The sequence below is a fragment of the Protopterus annectens genome, chromosome 15.part0, assembly GCF_019279795.1.
Source record: "Protopterus annectens isolate FY-2018-M chromosome 15.part0, PAN1.0, whole genome shotgun sequence".
In the NCBI taxonomy this organism is placed as follows: Eukaryota; Metazoa; Chordata; order Ceratodontiformes; family Protopteridae; genus Protopterus; species Protopterus annectens.
The window spans coordinates 303,570,552-303,594,757 of NC_056749.1; the positions used below are offsets into that span (position 1 = coordinate 303,570,552).

The 24,206-nt window shown below is 43.1% G+C and overlaps 1 protein-coding gene across 1 annotated transcript in view; it reads left to right on the forward strand.

Moving 5' to 3' along the window:
- Positions 1-24,206, forward strand: part of TMEM179B (transmembrane protein 179B) — a 495,505-nt gene that overhangs the window by 390,674 nt on the left and 80,625 nt on the right. The window contains exon 4 of the mRNA XM_044057072.1: positions 5,147-5,225. Coding sequence (XP_043913007.1) covers positions 5,147-5,225 — 79 coding nt within the window. The remainder of the gene's footprint in view (positions 1-5,146; positions 5,226-24,206) is intronic.

Sequence of the window (24,206 nt, forward strand, 5' to 3'; positions counted from 1 at the left end):
TTCATTAATTTCGGTGCCCTGGACCAACATGTTCTTACCCCCACTAGAGGTAGCAACATCCTTGACCTGGTCATTTCTAACATGGGCGACCATTGCTCTACACCAGTAGTCAACTCCTCCCTGGATAGATCTGATCACAAGCTAATCACTTTGAAAATCCACATCCCTCCCACCCCCTCCCCCCCAAGAAAGGTAACCATTATGAAAAACTTCTGCAAAGCTACCTTTGGGCTCTTAAAAACAGAGGTGGCTAACTTCACGGTAACCATGCAATTGGAGAATAGTTGCATGACCGCCATATCATACACCAATGCACTGTATGAACACATACACAAATGCATGGATCTCACCATACCTAATAGAACTAAGACGCTCTCCTCAAAAAAAAAAAAGGAAGCCAATCTGGTGGTCCTCTGCCATAAACAAACTCTACAGCAGAAGGAGGAAAGTGATGAGGAATAAGGTGAAGTCCCAAGACTGGAAAAACTCCCTTGTCAGCCTCTGCAAAAGGTTTAGATCCCTCATCAAATCCTCTAAAGCTAGCTATGAAAACGGAATTGCAGCAGATAGTAAAGACATCCACAAGGCCTTCTATAGTTATGTAAAGAATTTCCATGGCGATACCCAGATTTGCTGTGAGCTACTGCACAATGGTATTCTCCTATACTGAGCCAACAGATATTGCAAAAATGCTGTCGAACAGATTCAGTGCTAACTTTGCCCCCCCCCAAAGGACCAGTCACAATACCAGTAGATTGCCAGGCACCCAGTATTACTGCTGCACAGGTTAAAACAGCACTGTCCAAGGCCAAGAATACAGCTTCTCTGGGTTCTGACAGTATCCCTGGCTGTGTTCTGCATGAACTACAGAGTGAACTAGCACCTCACCTGTGTGCCCTGTTCAATCACAACCTTACCTCAGGCTTTGTCCCTACCGAATGGCACACTGCTACAGTCATCCCTCTCCACAAAAGAGGAGTGACTACAGACCCTGTAAACTATTGCCCCATTAGCCTGACGAGTCTGATATGCAAAGCTATGGAACGCGTCATCATGGACCTAATAAACAAGAATATAGGGAGTCTCCAAACTCTGGATCTTACACAGTTTGGTTTTGTGAAGGGTAGATCATGCCTGCCTTGGTTGACTTCTTTGAGTCAGTCACCAGAGCTGTGGATGAAGGTAAGGTGGTTCATACAGCCTACCTTGAGCTGGCCAAGGCCTTTGATACCATTCCTCACTCAGGCATCATAGAAAAACTTACTAAGCTAGGCATCAACCCCTATATCACTAGCTAGGTTGCAAACGGGTTCACAGGTAGAAGTCACTGTGTGAAAGTAGCTGACTCCAAGTCAGACTGTCGACCAGTCACAAGTGGAGTCCCACAGGGTTTGGTCCTGGGTCCTCTCCTGTTTGGTATCTACTTCTCTGAAGTCCAGGCCAACACAAAGGGACTCTGGCTGACAAAGTCCGCAGATGATTGCAAGTTGGGAGCTGTTATTAACTCCCCAAGTGATGCTGACATACTACAGAAAGGCGTCAATGAGACCAACGACTGGTGTCAGAACCATGGCCTTAAGCTCAGTGCCAAAAAATGTGTCTTCATCCCCTTTGGGAAAAACCCGGTTCTCTTGAAATACCATATTGATGGTAGTCCACTGAACACAGAAAGCGTTATAAGAGATCTGGGAACCCAGGTTGACAGCAACCTCTCTTTTGACCACCACTTTGCCACTGTGGTCAGAAAGTCCTTCTGTGTGGCGCATCTCATTACTAAGGGTTTTGCAACCAGGAAGAAAGAGGTAATTGTCTCCCTCTACTCTTCCCTCCTTAGGCCAATCATCGATTGCAATGCCCCATTTGGCATGTACCTCACTAGACACCTGCAAAAACTGGAGAGGCCACAAAAGTACCTCACAAAGAGGATCCTAGGCCTTTAAACACTTGCCCTATATGGACAGACTCAAAAAGCTCACAACTATTCTCGGTCTCATATCGCCTACTTAGAGGTGATCTCTGTTTGACTTACAAGGCCATGTCTGACCCAGCTCTGTCAGAAATGCTACATGTAAAGAAATCCCAATCCCTCCACACCACACGCTTCAGAGACCTCAACCTCATTACCACAATCAACAGAATATGCTGGTGGGACAGGTTCATAACCCAGAGACTGCCCATGCTATGGAATAGACTTCCCATACATGTCAAGCAGAGCACCTCACTGGCCCTCTTCAAGAGAAATCTTGACGGGTGGATGGGAAATAGAAAATTCACCCTGGGGACCACTCCAGTGGCTCTACTCGACAGAGGTACTAGAAGCTAAGGTTGGGTGGCACGATGCCAGGGTAAACCTGTGGGCTGGGCTTGTAAAGGCTCCAGGGCCATTAGCGTAGTACTCACCTATGAACCTATGTGATTATAGTTGTCAAGGGACTTGGAGAAGATCACAGAGAAAAGGACAATATCTTGAAAATAAATGTGAACTCAAATAAAACAGGGAACTATACAACTTCAAGAAGAATGAAACACACAAAAGCAGCAGCTAAGTGCAAGAAGTTGCAAATATTATTGGAGAAAAGTGATGTAAACAATTTTTGTGCGTTAGAGTGAAAAAGAAATATTGGGAAGGATGCAAAGGTTTAATAGGTGGATATATGAATGGTAGAATTACTGTGTGGCTGCTCAAGCTAACATTTCACGAACAAAAGTGATAGAAAGTTGTCTATTAGACACTGGAAATGGTTTGGCTAGGAAGATGATACAAAACCCTTTACAGTGACTAAGCTCTTAAATCACTTGCATAACTAGAGAAGTGATGTAGTAGGGCTAAATGAGATTCACCCATAATTCTAAAGGAAACATGAATGGAATAATTGAAACCACTTACTAATCTTTTTCAGCAAATCATGAGAATCTAGGAAGGTCTCCGTAGAGCGGGAAAAGGCAGACATATATCAAAGTAGAACACCGGTAAAGTAACTGAGGCAATTAGCAGGACTTTTTTTGCAAGGATTATGTTGGAATTACTTCTGAAAGAGACATATTCATTATCTGGAGGTCTTGGAATGCTGGACTCTAGGCAACATAAATGCACATTAGGGGAGACATGTCTGTCAGAATGAAATCAGTTAAATTATGCTGAGACTCTACCTTAAAGAGATTTTAGTAAGGGACTTGGCATGGTGCCATACAAAAAATCAGTAGGTTATCTTGTATCTTGGGTTAGCTTCAGGTGAGGAGCAAGGTGCAAGGTGATAGTATTAGCTGAAAACATTAAAAAAAAAATCCGCAGCACAGCAGATCACATGATGTGTAAATAACTTGTATCTACAGTGAGGACATTGGAGCTACTGTTTGGATTCCTAATCAAGCAGTATGAAGTTGTACCCTCGCTGATATTTGTATACGATAATGCCAATTTTCATGAGGAAATCTTTGCAGACTGTATTAAAATTAGTAGCAGTCTTATTACTCATGAAAGTGTGGAATATGAAAATTAATTTGAAAAAACTGCAAGAGCAGTTTAGCTTGCATTTATTGATCAAAGTACATAACTGGGCACATTAGATGCTGAAATTCACTGTGTAAAATTTGTAAGAAACTTTTTATGAGCTGTTGGGATGCATTAGTAATGGTATCAGTATGAAAGCTGAAATTTAGTTTAGATTTTCTTAGTTTATGCAAACAGTTGGTGGACATCCTCCATGCAGCCTTTGAGGATTTTTTTCATGCAAGTGCATAAGTAGATTGTACGTTAAGACTTTTGACAGTAGAGACTCCTGAGTTGGTAGTGCAGTGTAGTGGAAGTTAAGTTGTACACTGTTGTGGAGAGGAGGGATCTGTTTCTATCTTGAAGTCATTTATGTTTAGGTGGGCAACATATTTGAGAAAAGAAATGGTACTTGCGTATTATCGCAACCAGATTTTCACGATAATGCCGCTTGCTTCCCGCTCTGTAAATTTAAAAAGAAATGTATGCAGAATCACACTGACAATGTTAACTTCATTCAAAAACATTGCTTAGGTAGGGCAAACATTGTAAAATGTAAGGAATGAGTGCTTGATTCAAGCTATGCTGTTTTCCGACATCTAGTCACTCTAAAGACACGTTCCATATCCCCAGCAATCTTGACAGCAATAGGAGACCATTTCTTCCCATACAAAAAAGTGCAACTCAGCAAGTGAACCATCTGCAAGTAAACCAGCAAGTGAATCATCTGCTAACCCAACAAGTGAACCATCTACAAGTAAACCGTCTGCAAGTATGCTTCCTTAATCAGTGAAAGAAAATCTTCACAAATATGTTGCTCAAAACATCCGGAAGACATCCACATGAATACTATGCAAAACATCCTGAAAACATTGCAACAATAACTGCTATCCCCACAAAAACTTTAACTTTAATTATTTACAGCAGCATGCCAAATAAAATGAGTTATTTACCCCAAAAATGTTTCTCCATATTTGTTATTCTAGTAATCCTTCACGCAGTAAAAACGAACAAACATTTCACATGCTTCCTCAGTCCCAATTCTGCACCAAGACAGCAGTGCAACCAGTTTTTAAGTACGCAAAGCAAGTTTCACATTACCGTGTTACTTTATGTTTGTAATTTGGGACAAACTAGATTGTACCCAAAGAAAACACCAAATTGTGTCTTACGTTTAGTCCCACAATCCATTTTGGGGCCAACAAGCGTATTACCGCAACCGCGAAAATCTAGTTGCGATAATACGCAAGTGCCAAAGAAATTAGCTACAACTGATTGATGGAGAAAATGGTGGGAAAGACTGGTCAAGGAAGGACATTTTTTTTTTAAGCTAATATGAATCTTAATGTGTAATTCATTTGCCAGCAATGGTAGTGGCTTCAGTAGCAGAGAATACAGGGTAGTATAGTACAGGCATACCACTGTTATGCACAGTACAATGAATATAAATGTAGACTGGTGCAGTTGTCTGTGTATAGCATGAGTAAATAGTACTACAGATGGGCCCCAGTCATCCTCATCTGCCATCACATTCTGTGTTTCTTCAGGCTCTTGACCGATTTGACTTGACTGAGCAGATAGAACAATTTGAATTTGAATAAGTACTTCAAACAGTGATTGCCAGATTATTTACCTTATTTTCCATGTCTTTTGCAGCTGCAGCGATGCACAACAAAAGAGTTGGGCCACCCCCTATAAGGGTAGCCTTTTTTACACGAACATTTACAGTGCAAAAGTAAGTATTACCAACTTTGTTTTGTACAGTGCTGTCAATATTACATAAAGCAATTATTGATGGTAATGGAAGCCGTGTGATTATTACAAGCAGTTTCATGATAAGCTGTAAGTTTTTTACACAAGGCTATACAGGTGTAGCCAGTGAACTTCTGTATTCCAGGTTCTTCTACTCAGGCTTTTTTTTTTTGTCCCATTTGAACTCATGCTCTGATTATTGGTGCTCTCAATTGACTTATTTGTTCCATCCTGCTTTCTTTAATGTCTGTACAGCTTCATAGAATGAGATCCATCCTCCACCCAGGATAGGGGTGGGAGAGTCTTTATATTGGCAAGCCCAACTTATCTGTTCATCTGGAAGTCTTTTTCACATCCAAATTGTAAGGTGAACATGCTGCATGGTCCTTTGGGAGTAAGGTAGCCTGGATTATGAGGTAGACCTCTTTACTGTTTTTGGCACCACTGATCGTGAGATCCTGATTAAGTACTTACAAACTTCCTGTAGAATAACAAGAAGTGTTTGGCTTCTTATTTCTTGAGGCACACTTGGCATAATGTTTCAGGTTTAAATTTCTTTGAGCTGTTTGCCGAGTGCTGCAGGGCTACATTTGTCTTCTGGCTTTATCACTTGCCAATGATTCTGGTAATGGGAATTGTTTGAAGGAAAGGTTTGCAGAAAGTTTGCTTTGCTTTTGACTTTCAGCAGTGTGTCTTCTCAGAGGGAATGCTTGATTTTGTCATTACCATTACAGTAGTGTCTTGCCAGATGGGGCAAGTGTAATATTTCTGACCTCTGAATGTTGTTATAATACTGACCTTGTTTACTTCCATTTCATGCAAAATTCTACATCTTGAATTTTAATTTCAGATTTTGCTTCAGTTTTCTGATGTTCTTCATATGGAATGCTGTTGCAGGAGATTTCCTGGTATATGAGAATTAAGCTGCAGATGAATGCTTGTTCAACAGGCCCAACTGCCAGAACTCTGTGAGGACAGGCAGGACTAAATCCTTCTCAACATGTGGGTGCACACTTTCATCTCAGATAAAAAAGATGGCTTGCAACATTTTCAGACGTTTATCATTTGATCACATATGGGGTTATTATAACAGTCAGCTAAATTTCAGAGCTTAAGAGCACCTTCCACTCCCCCAAACTTTTGGCAGCTTGAGCAAAGCTAAAGAAAATCAACAATTTGGTGGCGAGAAAGCTCTAAAGGGCTTGGCAATCAAAGTCTTCCTTTTGCAGGATTTAGAGGATCAACAGTCAGGTAGTATTTCTCCATCGGTGGTCAGATAAATTCTCTTCAGTGGAAAACTTTTCTGCATTAATATTTTTTTTTTTATCAGAAGCTTTTTCTGTAAAATCAGTTTAAGCTTGGAAAAAGTAATTTAATGGACTGTGACATGATTTTTAGACACTTTATACTGTGAAGTATGACTTTTAACTTTTCTCCACAACAGTAGAAAATTTTATTTTTTTGTTTTCACATAAAACTTGTGAGCTGATGTCAATTTCATTAGTTTGTTTACTGGGAAAGTCTGACTTGGAACAAAGCCAATTTTCAGCAGAGGCCTGGGGAGAAATGCTCCAGATGTATGTCTTTGTAACGTGGGAGGAAACCCACGCGAACGCAGGGAGGGCATACAGACTATGCAAAGAAGGCACCCCAGCAGAGAATCGAACCGGAGAACCTCTTGCTGTGAGGCGACAAAGCTACCACTGCTCCATCCTTTCAACGAATGGGTTCAGATCCGACTCTCTGTTCTGCCCAAAAACACACACCAACAGTCAAATTCCACCAAAGCTCTTTATTCCATCAACGATCTGGTACCTCGGCCATTCGCCTTCAAAGGATCACAATTCAACTTTCAAATTGAACTCATTTTATACTGTTTAACTAATCAATTAATTGATAAATTAATTCAATTATACTTCAAAATTTAAAGTGACCTTTGTATAAAATTTGACATTTACTTGTTCTAGTCTATTTTAACTATTTAAACCATGTTGTACATTCATAATATAACTATTCAGCACATGCATATGAGAAATATATTTTAAATGTATAGTAATAAGACATATATAAAGAAATAAACTTACTTAATACATATATATAAAAAATTATTTTGAAATATAAATATACACATAACAAAAATTATTTTTTTAAAGTGTATATGAAAAGAGTTAATTCCATACTAATAATTATAGATTAAATCACTCCCCAAATGATATACTTAAATATCATCCCCTAAACACTAATAAATAAGTGTGCTTCTAATATATATGTGCAAAAATATGCCCTTATACATTGTTAAAGGCCCAGCTCCTGATTGAGACTCTCTGTTCTGACTCAGCCACTTTCATTAGATTCTAGTATCTGACTCTCAAGCTCCTCCCTTACCCACAGTGCCCCTGATTATTGTATTACCTCTGCTCTCGTTTGCTGCTCTTCAAGATCGGAGGGTATCGTGGCTTCTTGAGTTCTAGTGGGGTTGGAGTTTTTTTGTGAGTTTGTTAAATCTTTGAATTTTCTATTGCCTTTTTCTAATTTCTAGTGTGTACTATCTCCCTTACCTTCCTTTCAATCTTTTCTATCGTAAGGAAAACTTTATACCATAGTTGGTAGTCGTTTATTTCTCTACCTCCTTTTGAGGTATTCTGTAGCTACCATAGTTGGTAGCCCTTTGTTTCTTTCTCTGCTTCTTTTTTCAACTACTTTAGTTAGTAGCCCTTTTCCAAAAAAAAAAAAAAAAACTATATATGCAGTGGATATAAAAAGTTTACACACCACTGTTAAAATGCCAGGTGTTTTGTGATATAAAAAAATGAGACCACAATAAATCATTTCAAAACTTTTCCCACCTTTAATATGACCTATAACCTGTACAATTCAATTGAAAAACAAACAAATCTGTTAGGGGAAAACATAAAAAAATGTACAATACGCTGATTGCATAAGTGTGCACACCCTTAAACTAATACTTTGTTGTGTGTGCACACCCTTAAACTAATACTTTATTGAAGCACCTATATCCAAGTAGATCCATATATGTGTGTGTGTGTGTGTGTATTACATATATATATATATATATATATATATATATATATATATGTATATGTATGTATGTATGTATATATGGGTTCCATACACTAGATCGAATTTTCACTACTTCGAAATAGTGCTTGGAATGCTTACTGCAGTAAAAGTGTACTTACGCGAAGTTCAGTACAACAAACGGGTGTTGTACTAAACTTCCGTGCAGTACTCATGAACCTTAGGGTTAGAGCACGGGTCATAGTAAGGGGATAGCCCTACGGGCTATCCCCTTATGTCCTGTGCCCTAACCCTAAGGTATGTGATGACTGCAGCGCAGCAGCGCAGTGAAGGACATAGCAATGTCTTCCACTATGTTGCGATAGTCCTGAACCTTAGGGTTAGGGCATGGGTTAGGGTAAGGGGATAGCTTTACTAACTATGCCCTTACTCTAACCCGTGCCCTAACCCTAAGGTCCGTGACTGTTGCACCATAGTGGAGGACATAGCTTGTTTTTTTATGTCCTCCACTGTGCTGCGGTGTTTTCGGTGAAGTGCACTTATGCAAAAGTTCACTTTCGTTAAAGTGAACTTCCGCAGAAGTGAGGCTTCCTATTACAAGTTCGAAGTAGTGAACTTTCGATGTTAAGTTGTCTATCTCGCCTTCATTCTTGCTGGATGGGTTAGGAGCTCTAAAAGCTCGAGAGTTGGTTCCACTATATCCCACAATGCTAGGCGAGAGTTACCTCAGATCTGTTGGTTGCTTCTACCGGTTCCTGGTGAGTGTTAGCTTTTTCTTCTAAAAGTTACTCTTTTTTCCCCCTTTTAACTTAAATTCTTTCTAAAACTAGTGTAGATCATAGAACTTTATCCCCGACCCTATTTTCCCGTTTCTTTACTAAAAGAACCGTTGGTTCTTCCTTTGGGCCTTTGGCCTTCCCTTCCCTAGGGAGTGTTTGTGTAGTTTACATTAAGTTTTTGTACTCAATTTTTAGTATTTCTACTAAAATTATTATTATTATTTTTTGCTGACAGGGTATAACTTGTGTGTTTGGGTGTGTGTTTGTGTACACCTGTCAGTTAGGAAAATGTCAAAAGAAGCAAAGGTCTCCGGATTCAAGAAGTGTGATGCGTGCTGTCAGAAAATGTCTCTGACAGACGCTCACACTTGGGGCCTTTGCACCTGCAGGACTCCTGTGCTGTGTGCCATGGCTTCAGCCCCAGGGTCCTGCAGGAAAGAAAAAACAAGTTGATTCTCAGAGGCTTGTTGAAGCCGGAGTGGGGACCTCTGGCTCTGCCTGACAGGGGTGCATTCGAGGTCATGCGGAGTGTGTTAGAGCCTGGCTCTACTCCACAGTCGGCTCCGTCAGCCCCTCCCTCTATGCTGCCTCAGGGTAAGTCGACTCACTCCCTCATCCCGGACCGCAGAGAGCCAGCTCCTCAGGAGCCCCCTGTGGGGATTTCATCCTCTTCCGAGGCCTCTCCTGATTTGGCAGAAGAGCCCCCTCGGAAGAGGAAGTGCAAGAGGAAGCACATTGACTCACCTGAGTCTATCACGTCGGACACAGATCTGGATGATTCTGAGGGTTCCCCCCGTTCCCCTTCTGAAGATGTCTCATTTGCAGACATTCTGGAGATCCTGAAACAGAGGGAAATTGGCCAGCCCTCAACCCATCTGTGTATCTTGAGGCGTTTGGCTCTCGTCCTTCCACCTCCTGGGTGTCCCCCTTGACCCCCTCATGCAGGTGGTTGCTAAGAAGGCATGGGACGGCTCCTGATTCAGTGGACCCCACTCCCAGGAGACCCTCTAAGTTCATCACAGCTCCATCAGACAAGCAATTTTATCAAAAGGAGTTTCTGTGGATGCTATGGTGGTAGCTGCTGCCACAAAGAAGGAACTGGCTGATCCTTCAGTGCCTGTCCATCCACCTAACAAGGAATCTAGGTCCATGGATAGGTGCAAGCGGATGTTCTCTTCAGCGACATTTACCATGAATTACCTGTGCCATTTCACTCGTCTTCAAAGGGACTTGATCAAAGAAGCGAGTGAAATGTTAAGGATCCTACAGCTGCGGGTTTCAAGATAAAATGAACACGCAGCTGGCTACCCTAATTCCATATCTAACTCCTCCATGCCTCCTCTCTTATGCGGCCGATGGAGCGAGCAGAGCAGGAACAGGTGTAGCCTTCGCCTGGATCTATGCAATTTTGCGGACCCTTTCAAGGCGTCTTTCACGAACTCCCCTTTTGATGGATCATCTCTCTTTGGTCCTCAAGTGAAAGAAACCCTGACTAGGTGTGAGACTGATGGCAAGACCCTTTCTGCCGTCGGAGTCCGCTCCTTCTAGGCCTTACCCCAAAGGCCAGAAGGGTGGGAAGATGTGGTTCCGTAAACAATCTCAAGGGACTTAGCCTGACGCCTGGAGTCGTTTTCCTACCAAAGGCAGAGGTGGGAATAACAATGGTCCTAGGGGCAGGGGGTCCGCAGAACCAGGGCAATCGGGAAGCCTTTCCTGACAAGCCCTTTCAGCATCCCTGAGGTGTTGCCCGACTGCCCATCTTCGGAGGCAGTCGGGAAGATTGTCACTGTACCCAGAAGCCTGGCTATCCCTGACTCAAGACAAATGGGTACAGTCCATCATTTCCGAAGGCTATTCTATCCCCTTTCTTCGTTTTCCAAATCAGTCAAAAACTCCCTTCCAGATGTTCCACCCGCTCAAAGGGATTTAGCAGCTTTGGAAATTTCAAAACTGCTTGCAAAAGAGCAATTCAGTCAGTGCCAGCAGACCAACAAGGATCCGGAATCTACTCAAGGTTCTTTTTAGTTCCAAAGAAAACAGGGGACTGGAGACCGATTTTGGATCTCAGTGTCTTGAACAAATCAGTCAAGAAAACAAGATTTCGGATGGTCACGCTGCAATCCATTCTTCCCCTATTGGGCAAAGGGAACTGGATGTGCCCTATAGACCTATCACATAAAATGAACAGAGAAGATTCCTCCGCTTCAGGCTGGGAACCAGTCATTTTCAGTTCAGGGCCCTGCCCTTTGGTCTCACCACTGCCCCGGTGTTTACCAAATGCATGGCAGTGGTAGCTTCTCACCTGAGGCGACAAGGATTCCAGGTGTTTCCATATTTGGACGACTGGCTTCTCACAGCTCCCACCAAGCATCTCCTTCTGATGGCCAGAGATTATACTTTTCGTTTGTCAAAACTGGGTATTTCAATAAATTAAAGTCTGTTTTGACTATTACCTACATAGGCGCAAATTTAGATACTATAAACATGTCTGCAAGGCTAAAGGATATCAGACATTCACAAATTGGTGTCACTTCTTCTCAACAACAACAGAGTCAAAGCCAGGTTAGTTCTAAAGGTGTTGGGAATCATGGCAGCGGCCATAAATCTCCTTCCATTGGCCAGATACCACATGCGGATCCTTCAGTGGATGCTTTTTACCCAATGGTCATACCAGGAACTTCCAATGTCTCACACCATTATGATTGCAAAAGCATCTCATGTGGTGGATGTCTTCCCCCCAGCTCCTGTCGGGAAGATCATTTGTTCCACCTCCTCCGGTTGCTACTCTGACAACGGATGCCTCCCTGATCGGGTGGGGGCATTATCAGGGCAGGACAGTCCAGGGCACATGGCAACCAAACGAATGCCACTTGCACATAAATGTTCTGGAGATGAGAGCAGTGCTTTTAGCGTTGCAAGCCCTTCAAGACTCTCTTCCCTTGGGAACGATTGCAATCCAGACAGACAATATGTCTGTAGTGTGGTACATCAACAAACAAGGCGGAACCAGGTCATACCTGTGTCGAGAAGCACTCAGACTGTGGCAATGGGCGATTTCTTCTCAGCGTTTTCTGATAGCCATCCCGGAAGTCCAATCACATTGCGGACAAGTTGAGCAGAGCTATACTCATGCCTCACGAGTGGTCCCTGAAAGACTCTGTAGTGAGAGAAATCTTTCTCAAGTGGGGTCAGCCTTGCTGCGATCTTTTTGCTACTCCCCCAAACAGCAAGTGCAGAGAATATTTCACTCTATTCCCTTTACCAGCCCATCCCAGCAGGGACGCTCTAGTCCAAGTTTGGTCCCGGGGACTTCTGTATGCATTTCCTCCTTTCCCACTGATCTCTCAAGTAATACAGAAAGCTATCGCTCAGAAGGCTTCATTGATCCTCATTGCTCCTTACTGGCCTCGACAAGTGTGGTTCCCCTTTCTACATCGATTTCTTTTGGAGCGACCGTGGACTCTGGACCTAGTTCCAGATCTTATGATCCACCAGTCGGGTCAGTTTCATCGCTCCCTCCCTCTCTGAACCTCACTGCTTGGTTCCTCCAGTTCCAACCGTAGCCAGGCTTCCTCAATTATCTCACTCTGTTAGAGATATATTGATAGCTTCCCATAAATCTTCCACTCGAAAGATTTATTTGAGTAAGTGGCGCTTCTCATATTGGGCACAAGGAAAGGACATAGATCCTTTCACTGCTTCCATCCAACTAGTCCTTGATTTTCTAGCTGAACTCTTCCATGCAGGTTCATCTCCATCTACTCTTAAGGTTCAATTGGCAGCTATTTCTAATTTCCATGTGGGCATTTCTGAATCTGCCCTAATGTCCCACAAACTTTGCAAAGCCTTTTTGAAAGGAGTTTTCTTCTCAGACCTCCTATAAGAAATCCTCCTTCTCCTTGGGACCTAAATTTAGTTCTTGCTTCTTTGATTCTTTCCCCTTTCGAACCTGCAGCTTCATGTTCCTTGAAATTATTATCATGGAAAACTCTCTTTCTGGTGGCTATCACATCAGCTAGAAGAATTTCAGAACTTCAAGCACTCAGTTGTCGTTCTCCTTATCTTGTGTTCCATAAGGACAGAGTCTCCTTACGAACTAACCCGTCCTTTTTGCCTAAGGTGGTTTCAACATCAAATATAAATCAAACCATTGACCTTCCTGTCTTTTTCTCAGAGTATTCAAATAGGTCTGAACAAAAATTACACTGCCTGGATGTTCATCGTCAATTAAGGTACTACTTGGATAGGAAGAAACAATTCAGAAAATCTGATCAACTGTTTGTCTCCTATGCGGAAAGCAGAAAGGGACTTTCAGTTTCAAAGGTATCATTATGCAGATGGCTTACATCTTTGATTTCCCTGGTATATGAAATTAGACAACAGAAATTGCCTAATAAACCTAAAGCCCATTCCACCAGAGCTTTGGCTACTTCTTTAGCCTTCCAAGACAGACTGCCTATTGACACCATTTGTGCAGCGGCTACTTGGGCTACTCCTCACACTTTTATTTCTCATTATAAGTTGGATTTAGCTTCTAGGCATAGAGCTAATTTTGGTTCCACTGTTCTCAGGAGTCTGTTCCGTTAGGCCACCGGGACAAGGTACTAGGGGCGGTCCCATCCAGCAAGAATGAAGGCGAGATAGACAACTTAACATATAGAAGTTATGTTCTTACCATAACGTTCCATGTTAGTTGTCTTCTTCGCCTTCTTCCCCTGGCCTGGACAGACCTAGAGGAGTTGTGATCGTGACCTCTCTTTCTACCACCTCTTTTAGTCATATGCTATTATGCATATTTCTTAGTTCAGGATGAAGGTCACCCTTTTTCTTCCTGTTGTTAGAGGTGGATTCTGTTTTTACAGTTATACTGTTACTGTTATAAGCTGGGGTTAGCTTACAAACGAGATCTGAGGTAACTCTCGCCTAGCATTGTGGGATATAAGGAGCGGTGGAACCAACTCTCGAGCTTTTAGAGACCATCCAGCAAGAAGATGGCGAGAAGAAGACAACTAACATGGAACGTTATGGTAAGAACATAACTTCTATTTCTTGTAATAGGAATCCATATATATATATATATATATATATATGTGTGTGTATATATATCTATAAATATATATATATATATATATATATATATATATGTATTTTATATATATATATATATATATATATATATATATATATATTTATTTATAGTTGTTATTGGCGCGTGTTCAGTATATTTAGTTGAACTCTTGCCATTCAGACTGTTTTTTTTCTGGTACAGCTGATAAGACTGCCGGATTTAAAAAATGCACTTCTGTGAGCACAAAATTATAAACTCTGATGCCCACAGGGAGTGCGTGCACTGTTTGGGGCTGGCAGATCTGGACATCTCCTGCTCTATTTGTGGCCTTTAATACCAGGGAGATAAGTAATCACAGGAACAAGTTAATACTTAAAGGACTTCGGCTCCTTCTGCTGGTATATCTTCATCAGGGGCTCAAACCCCCTCTCAGAAATCTAAAGAGCATTGGAAATGCTCTTCATCTAAGTCACCTCAGTCAATAACTTCCTGTCAGTCTCCTGTGACAGTACCAAAGACCTCAGATCCAAAAGCTTTGGATCCAGCACCTGTAGGTAATAGGTCTCCTTGGCTCCATTCTCCGAGATTTTCCCCATAGGCAGTGTCTCTTAAACTGATGGTCTCCATTCCTCCAGGGGACCCCGAAAAAGTCTTCAGTGTCACCATCCACTTCCGGTTCTACTAGATCCTCTCAGAGTTTTTCTAAGGTGGATAGGATGATGAGGAAGTTACTCAGAACACAGATCTAGATGGGGGTTCTGCTGGCTTCATCTCCCATTGGATCTGTGAATCTTAAGACTACCTTCCAACCTGTACTACGCCGGTCTGACCCACATTTTCAAGGTCCTCTGATCAGAGAGTTCGAGAGTTGAACCATCGGATCCAAAAGTCCTAGCATTCTCTATTCCAACAACTTCCCTGACCTGATCAGCTCCAATCCTGTTGGAGCATGATGGCTGTCAGAGCTGAAGCATTGGTGCTGGATCCGAGGGGTTGACCCTGACTCCAAAATTTTTGGAGCAGTTACTTCCTCTTGAAGCTTTGGTATTGGATAGCTTAGCTTTGACTTTGTCTATGAATCTGAGGGTTTGGGAGCCATGGGGTTTGTCTGATCTGAGAGTTTTGTTTCCAGTAAGATTGCCCTTGGCTTCTTCTGGGTCCTCAGCATTCATGGTGTGGAGAGGATATTGTCTTTACCTAGATGGGCTTCGAATCTGTGCCCCCACATTCTTTGGATCATGTGTCTGAATCCTCTCATCCTACACCTCAGAGACAGCCAGCCCAGATGAGCTTTCAAGCAGTTTCTACCGGGGAACTTTCTGTTTCTTCCGATACTTCCCCAGAGCACCCACTGAGGATGTCCCTCAGAAGAGATTGGGCAAGAGGGGAGGCACCTGGATTCCCCACAAGAAACCTTCACAGAAGACACTGATTTTAATGAAGGGGAAGGGTCCCCTAAATTTCCACCTGAGGATGTCTCATTTAGTGACATTTTAGAGGTCTTTTGCCAAAAAAAGTGGTTTGTCTGCCCATCCCCCTTCCCCTGAAGAATCCGTGTTCTCGGAAGCCTTCAGGAATGGACCATCTTCTTGGGTTACCCCACCTGCAGAGGAGCTTAATAGACCTGGTCTCCTGCAGAGCATGGAAGGAATCGGACCCTGTAGAACCGATTGCTAAGCACCTAGACAGGGTGCTTGGTGCCTTGTCAGACAGGTTACATTGGACGAAGGGTGTTCCTGTAGATGCCATGGTCATTGCAACAGCTACTAAGCAGGAGTTGGCTGAGCAGAGCTCCTCTGTCCATCCCCCTAACAGGGAGTCTAGGGTGTTGGACAGGTTTGGGAAGAGGGAGTGTATGCATCAAGGACTTTTGCTTTACAGTCATTAAATTATTTGGCACATTTCACGAGGTTGCAGAGGGACTTAATCAAGGAATGCTCTTAACTCTCTCCCAGAGTTCATGTCTGTAGAAGAGCAGAAGTCTTTTTACTCATGACTGATCATCCTGAAGTCTGTTACTAATGTGTCGATGAGGTTAATCTCACACACAGCTGAAAGTTCCTTATCAGCTGCAGGTTCAGGCACAGCCATTAGGAGACATGCCTAGATGCAGGTATGTGATTTTTGCGGAGCCCTTTAAGGTGTCATTCATCTATGCTACCTTTGATGGAGCTTTCTTGTTTGGACCAGCAGTTAGAGATGCTCTCCCATAGTGAGAAGGATGGAAAGACTCTGTCTGCTGTGGGAATCCACTTTTCTACTGTCCAGAGAACCTTTTCCAAGAATCAATGAGGTGGTAGGAAAGCATGGTTCAGAAAATCCCAAGGGCCTTTCCATGAATCATGTGGAGCTTTTCCCCCAGAGGCAGAGAGGGGAAATAACTATAATGGAAGATGCCACCCTCATGGCAGAGGGTGTCTGCAGAGTCAAGGTTCTTTCTCAGACAAGCCTTTTTAGCGCTCCTGAAAGGTTACTCGACTATCCCTCTCTGGAGGCAGTCGGGGGAGGGTGCTTATCCTTACACCCAAAGGCCTGGACAGCCATCACACAAGATTCTTGGGTGCAAAGGATCATATCCCGAAGGTACTTTGTATGTTCCTCCACAGAAGAGAAAAGGTCTCCCTAATGTTCCACCCGATCAGAGGAAACAAGCAGCTCTAGAAATTCAAAAGCTGCTGGACAGATGAGTCATCCATGAGGATCCCCCCAGACCAAAGAGGATCTGGAATTTACTCAAGGTTCTTTTTAGTGCTAGAGAAAACATGGGGGCTGAGATACATTTTTGGATCTCATTTATTCGAACCAGTTTGTAAAGAATTCAAAGTTTGGATGGTCATGGTTTGGTCCATTCTGCCTCTCCTTCAGAAGGATGACTGTATGTGCTGACCAGATTTTCAGGACATGTACTTTCATATAAAAATGAACAGACTCTCCTTAAGATATCTACACTTCCAGCTGGGAGCCAGTCATTATCACTTCAGAGCCCTGCCCTTTGGTCTCACTACAGTTCCTAGAGTGTTCCCCAAATGCATGGCAGTGGTAGCAGCTCATCTAAGACGGTGCAGATACAGAGTAACTGGCTGCTAACTGCACTGACCAGACATTTTCTAGAAAAAGCCGGTGATTACCTTCTACTTCTGTCTCAATCTCTGGAGATTACAATAATTCTGGTAAAGTCCAAACTGCAACCAGTTCAAGCCTTGGAGTTTATAGGGCTCGTCTAGACACGATCAGTTGCCTAGCTGTTCTGCCTGAAAACAGAATTCTTACTTTGAAATCATATGTTAGTCAAGTTTTGTGTCATCCCTCACCCCCAAGCAAGATTAATACTCAATCCCCTAGGGTTGATGGCTTGATGCAGTAACTTTACTACCCACTCTTCGTCTTCATATGAGAGTTCTTCAGTGGACTGTAGCAGTGCAGTGGTCTTTTCATCGACAGTTTCTATGATATCCAATAAAATGATCTCAGGTTTGTAGAAGATCTGTACTGTGGTGGATATGTTCGAAACAGATTTATCACGGCCGCCCATTTGTCATTCTTCCCCCGAAACCCACGTTGACCACAGATGCATCCCAGTTGGGGGGGGGGGTGTTACTTGGGACAGACATTTCAAAGCAAGTGGTTCCAAGAAGAGGCCAATTTGCATATAAATGTTCTAGAAATGAGAACTATGCTTTTAGTGTTGCAGGCCCTTCAGAGCTCTCTTCCACTAGGAACTATTGCTATTCAGACTGACATGTCAGTAGTCTGGTACATCAACAAACAGGGGGGATCCAGATCTTAACCCATGTGCCAAGAAGCAGTAAGAGTTTGGCAATGGGCGATCTCCTTCAACTGCTTTCTAGTAGCAATGTACTTACAGGCAAAAAAAACAACATATTAGCCGACAAGCTCAGCAGGAGCATTCTGGCTCCTCACAAGTAGTCTCTCAGTTAGTGGCAAAGATCTTCCAAAAATGGGGTCAGCCGTGCGGCGATCTATTCATCTGTCCCCCCTAAACAACAAATACAGCAGATCCTTTATGCTTACCCTCCCCTACCACTAATACCCAAGTTTCATCAGAAAGCCAGTTGGTTGAAGAGCAAAGTAATTTTCATTGCACCCTTCTGGCCTATGCAGATATGGTTCCGTTTTCTGTGGTCTCACCTCGTACGTCCACCTTGGGCACTGAATCCCACTCCAGATCTCCTGTCACATCCTGCAGGGATGACTCATCTGGACATAGTAGGCCTCAAGCTGACCACTTGGTTTCTCCAGTTCCATTGATGGCTAGATGGGCCAGGCTTTCCTCTCCAGTTCGTTGAATCCTTTCTTCGTCCCACAAACCTTCAACCAGAAAGATTTATAAGAGCAAATGGAAAAGATTTTCTTTGTGGGCACATCAAAGAGACTTGGATACTTTTACTGCTCCAATCCCACCTGTTTTAGATTTTCTTGCTCCTGTTTTTCAAACCAGGGAAAGCTTCTCTACCATTGAAGTACAGTTAAGAGCCTTCTCCAACTACCATATTGGTGATAAGGTTTCTCCTTTAGCTTCAACTAAGTTGTGCAAGGCCTTCCTAAAAGGTACTCTTTTTTCCTTAGACTTCCAGTTTGAAATCCCACTGCACCTTGGGATCTGACTTTGGCATTACAATCTTTAGTACATCCTCTGAGCCCTCAGCTAAAGTAGACCATAAGTTTTTATCTTGGAAAACTTTTTCTTTTTGGTGGTAATTACGTCAGCTAAATGAGTTTCAGAATTCCAAACGCACTCTGCAAAACCACCATATGTCATTTTTCACAAGGATAGTGTTAACCTATGCACTAATCCTTCCTTTCTACATAAAGTGGCCTCTGAATTAAACATCAATGAAGTCATTAACCTGCTGGTTTTCTTTCCATATTTTGAAAATAAAGGAGAATGTATCCTCCATCTCTTAGATGTACATAGGCAACTTTGTTTTTACCTACATAGAACCAAGGAGTTTAAAAAAACAGATAAGTTGTTTGTCTCCTTTTCTAACACTAAGATGGGAAAAACAGTTTTGATGATTACTGTAGCAAAATGGAAAACAGATTGTATTTCTCATGTTTATTCATTAAAGGCCTAACCTTACCAATACACCTGAAGGCACATTAAAGCAGGTCAATAACTACATCAGCTGCTTTTTGGGCCAGAGGTTCCATTGATGACAATTGTGCAGCTGCCACATGGTCTAATGCTCATACCTTTGTTTCATATTACAAATTGGTCATCATTTCCAGGAAAAGAGCATCATTCAGTTCTGTGGTGCTCCGGAATATCCTTCCATGAAGGCCACCCAAGATAATTGTAGCTGGGGCTGTCCAGTTCCTTGAGGAATGAATGAAAATAACATCAGATATAACCGTTATGTACTCACCATAGCATTCCATCTGTTACCCATTTTCATTTTTCCTCAGCTTCTCTCCCATCTTCCCTCATCCATGTCTTTAGGAGTGACCTAATAGAATTCTTATTAGGAATCATTGTTCCTGTTTGACCTCCTGATCTTTCGGCTGTCATTGTTCTGTCTTGATCTGAAGTAGTACAGTGATCAGGGGTATTATGGGTAAGGGAGGAGTTTAAGAATCGGATCCTAGAATCTAAAGAGAGTGGCTGAGTCGGATCCGTACCTATTCGTTGAGGAAGAATGAAAATGGACAACACAAATGGAACATTATGGTGAGCACATAACTTTTATTTAAATTAAATACTTACCCCAACCCTCAAAAGCAAAGTATTTTTCACAGAGTTTTTTTGGTGGAAAATTCTTTTAATACTTACCAGTTTCACCAACTATTGCTGTCGATCTCACATGGGCTTCAAGCCTCATTTTCAGCTTCACCATGAAACACCGTACTAGTTCCTTGACTCAAAGCCTTTGCTCTTTCAGCCGTCTACAATTTTGTCTCAGATTTAGAAGGACTACCCTCTTTAACCATTTCTGGTTTCTCAGTGTATTCGTCATCTGTCTTCCCACTATTGTAGTCCCTTCAGCCACCATGGGCAGAGTTAGATATGCCCTTTGCAGTTGTTGTACACTAGGAGGACAGTAGAACCTCTCTTTGCCATCTTGGAGCAGGGTGAAGGGAATACCTCTCTGCCTAGCCTGACTGGGATGCCATTCCCCAAGGGTGATATGCCTAACAGCAATCTGTCTGCTTCTATGAAAATTCCTGTTAAAAAGAAGCAAAAAGTTAAATATTTATCTTCCACTGTCTCTGTTACGTTAGACAGGAGTGATTTATTGGGCTTAACTCGAGGCTTAGTCCAGACTCTTGACCCTTCTATTTCTAGTATTATTGGTAAGAGAAAATTGAATATTCCTTTTTCTGAAGAGTCCCAGTTTATCGAACAAGAAATGATTTTGCAGGGACACCTTACTTTCTGTCATCAAGTGACTCCCGATTCTGCAGAGTGTTTCTTTTCATAGGTTCATACTAGGCTCTCTTCCCTAGGGCATTTTAAGCTTAGCCCGTGTGTGTTTGGCTTTCACCACCCATTTTAAATTAATTTTTCTATGCCCTTTTTTGAGGTTAGTATACTGTGCCTCTGTCTAACAGTGACACAGAAGTGATACCCGGGGTAAACCTACGATCTCCCATCCACTCATCAAGATTCCTCTTGAAGAGAGTCAATGAGGGACTCTGCCTAACCTGGACTGGGATTTTATTCTAGAGTGAAGGGAGCCTCTGGGTTATGAATCTGTCCCTCCAGCATGTCCTATTTATTTCAGTGCTGAGGTTCAAGTCTCTTGAGCGCGTAGCTCAATGGGATTTGGATTTTCTGAGGTGCAGCATGTCCATTAATTCCGGGTAGAGCTGGAGTTTCTTTAACTGGGCAACATATGGCATCTGTTTGAGCGCTTTGATCCTCTTGGTGAGGTACTTTTGGGGTCTTTCCAGTTGCTGCAGGTGTCTGGTAAGGTACATTCCAAAAGGGGCATTGTACTCAATTATGTGCCAGATGAGGGATAAGTAAAGAGGCACGATGACCTCCCCTGATCTAGATGTGAATCCCTTCATGATTAGGTGGGCTATATAAAATGTTTTTCTAACCACTTTGGCCACATGGTTGTCAAATGAGAGATTGCTATCAACTTGGGTCCCCAGGTCCCTAATTACTTCTTCTGTACTTAATGGATTACCACCTATGTGGTAATTTGTGGGCACTTTGTTTTTGCCAAAGGGGATGACTATACACTTTTTGGCGTTTAGCTTGAGGCCATGGCTCTGGCACCAGTTGTCTTGTTTCTATGAGGCCCTTTTGGAGGATGCTTGTGTCGGCTGGAGAGTCGATTATGGCGCCCAGTTTGCAGTCATCTGCGAACTTGGTCAGCCACAGTCCTTCCGTGTTGGCCTATACCTCCGAGAAATATATACCAAACAAGAGAGGTCCCAGGACTGTGCCTTGTGGGACACCACCTGTAACCGGTTTGGAGTCTGACATGGCTCCAGCAATTCTAACCATGTGGGTTCTGTCCTTGAGCCAGTTTGCAACCCATCTAGTGACATAGGGGTTTATATTTAAGCTGGTGAGCTTATCTATATTGCCCGAGTGGGGTATTGTATCAAAGGCTTTTGCGAGGTCCAGGTAGGCTGTGTGGACCACCTTCCCCTCATCAATGGCCTTGGTGACTGTTTCAAAGAAATCAACCAGGTTTAAGAGGCAGGATCTGCTCTTAACAAAGCCGAACTGGATAGGATCCAGTGTCTGTAGGTCCCCAGTATCTTTATTTATGAGGTCCATGATGATCCTTTCCATAGCTTTGCAGACCAAGCTAGTCAGGCTTATGGGGCGATAGTTTCCAGGATCCGTTGAGGCACCACCTTTGTGGAGAGGGACCACTGTTGCTGTACTCCACTCTTTGGGTACATATCCTGTAGTAAGGCTGTGATTGAACAGTAGTTTTATGTTTGGGTTTAGCTCTTCTTGGAGTTCATGTAGGACGCAGCCCGGGACACCGTCTGGTCCCATTGATGCTGTGTTTTTTGCTTTGGAGAGGGCAGCTCTTACCTGAGCATCTGAGATGTCATGGGGCAGCACTCTGCTGGGATAGATATTTGCCCTTTTGGTGGGGGGGGTTGCGCTGAACCTGTCAGCTAGGATGTTGGCAATGTCTGTGGGTTCGGTGTATTTTTTGTCATTTTGGACTAATTCTGAGCATATCTGGGAATTCCCACCCAGGTTCCTAACATAACTAAAGAAAGCCTTGTGATTATCCTTAGTGTCCTGTGCAATTTTTCTCTCGAAGCTGGCCTTAGACGATTTTATGAGTGCCCGTAGTTTTTTGCTAATACTGATCAGAGATGCCTTCCCTTTTTGGGATTTTGCTCTATCATGTAGTAGCTTCCTCCTTCTATTGTATAGTTTGTTTATGGCTGGGGTCCACCAGACAGGACGTCTGCCTTTGGAGGATTGGGTCTTGGTTTTATTTGGGATTGCATGATCCATGCATTAAAGAAGGTGTTCATAGAATGCGTTTATAAAGAATTCTGCGGTCTGGGCCGTATTTTCCACAGGCCTGGGGGCTTTGAAGGATTCCACCTCGGTTTTGAGGAGTGTGAAATTTGCTTTACAGAAGTTTTTCACTGTGGTTTTCAGGGCAGGGGGTGGAGTCGGGATGTGAATATCCAGTGAGATTAGTTTATGGTCTGATCTTACCAGTGAGGGATACACTTCTGGTCTGGAGCATAGAGTCCCCATGTTGGTGGTGATCAGGTCCAGTAAGTTTTCCCCTCTTGTGGGAGTGGTAACAAGTTGTTCCATAGCATTTGAGTTTATAAATTCTAGGAACCTTTGGGCTAGGGTGTTGGAGCTAGAGTAATGCTCCCAGTCTGTGTTTGGGTAGTTGAAGTCGCCCAATATAATGGTGTTTGGAGAGACCTTCATATTTTCCAGTGTTCTCAGGAAGGCTGAGTGGGGTTCCTGGGTTTGGGAGGGTGGTCTGTAGCAGGCTATAAACTGGAAGGCAGTTTTACCCACTGTTAGTTGCACATGGATAGTCTCTGATGCTTCGTGCTGTGCCACCAACCTGGAGGTGTGGGTATCTTTGATGAATATTGATACTCCCCCTCCTTTTGTGGTTCGGTCCAAGTTTTGGGGCCGAAAAACATGGTATGAGGTATAACCTGGTAGTGCTGTGGTGTTCTCGGGAGCCTTGTACCAGGTTTCTGTTACTGCACAGATATTGATCTTCTCTATGCTAAGGAGAGTTTCGAGTGTGTGCATGTTGAGGTTTAGACTTCTGGCGTTGAGTAGCATTACTCTTAGTTTCTTATCCCTATGGAGGTGGGTTTGTGTTTTGAGCCTTGCCTGAAAAAGGCACTATGGGGGTAGCAAGAGCCTTTGCCAATATCCGAAAGCCCAGGGGTGACAGGTGCAAGCCTTCCCTAGCGAAGCATCGTGGCTTGTCGAGAATGTCATCCCAGGCTGACAGGCATTGGATCCCCTTTGAATGACACCAATACTTAAGCCAATTGTTGAAATTGATCATCTTGTCTTTATATTGTGTCATCATTCTTGGTGAGGGTAAGATGCTACTCAAGGTCAGGGTCATACCGGCCTGGGCTACATGCTCAGAGAGCTTCTCTATGTCTCAATTCATGTAGTCCAGGGAGGTACGTCTCAGGTCATTCACACCAGCATGGACAATGACTGAGTCATATTTGTACTTGCCTTGGAGTGATCTGAGTGCTTGTGTTATGTGGCGGATCCTAGCGCCAGACAGGCAGCTCACCGTGACCTTCTCCTTGTTCAACCTGGTGAGCGGGACGTCAGTGTGCCTGACGATAGAGTCGCCTATTACAAGTGTATAAGGTGTGTTGTTTAGCCTTAAGGGCTGTGACTGTTTGGCACACTGGCTTTGTGAGCTATGTGTTGCACGTGTTTTGTTTTGGGGTAGCGGTTGCTTGGGTGTCTGCTTTGGAGGTTTCTGCTGCTTAGTCAGATTTTTATTTAGAGCCTCCAAGTATGTTTTTGTGTGTTTATGTTTGGTTTGCTGTCGTGGTAGGTCTATATGAGACTGGAATTGTAGTGAGTGTGGTTTCCTTCTCCTCCTGACTGGTTTTG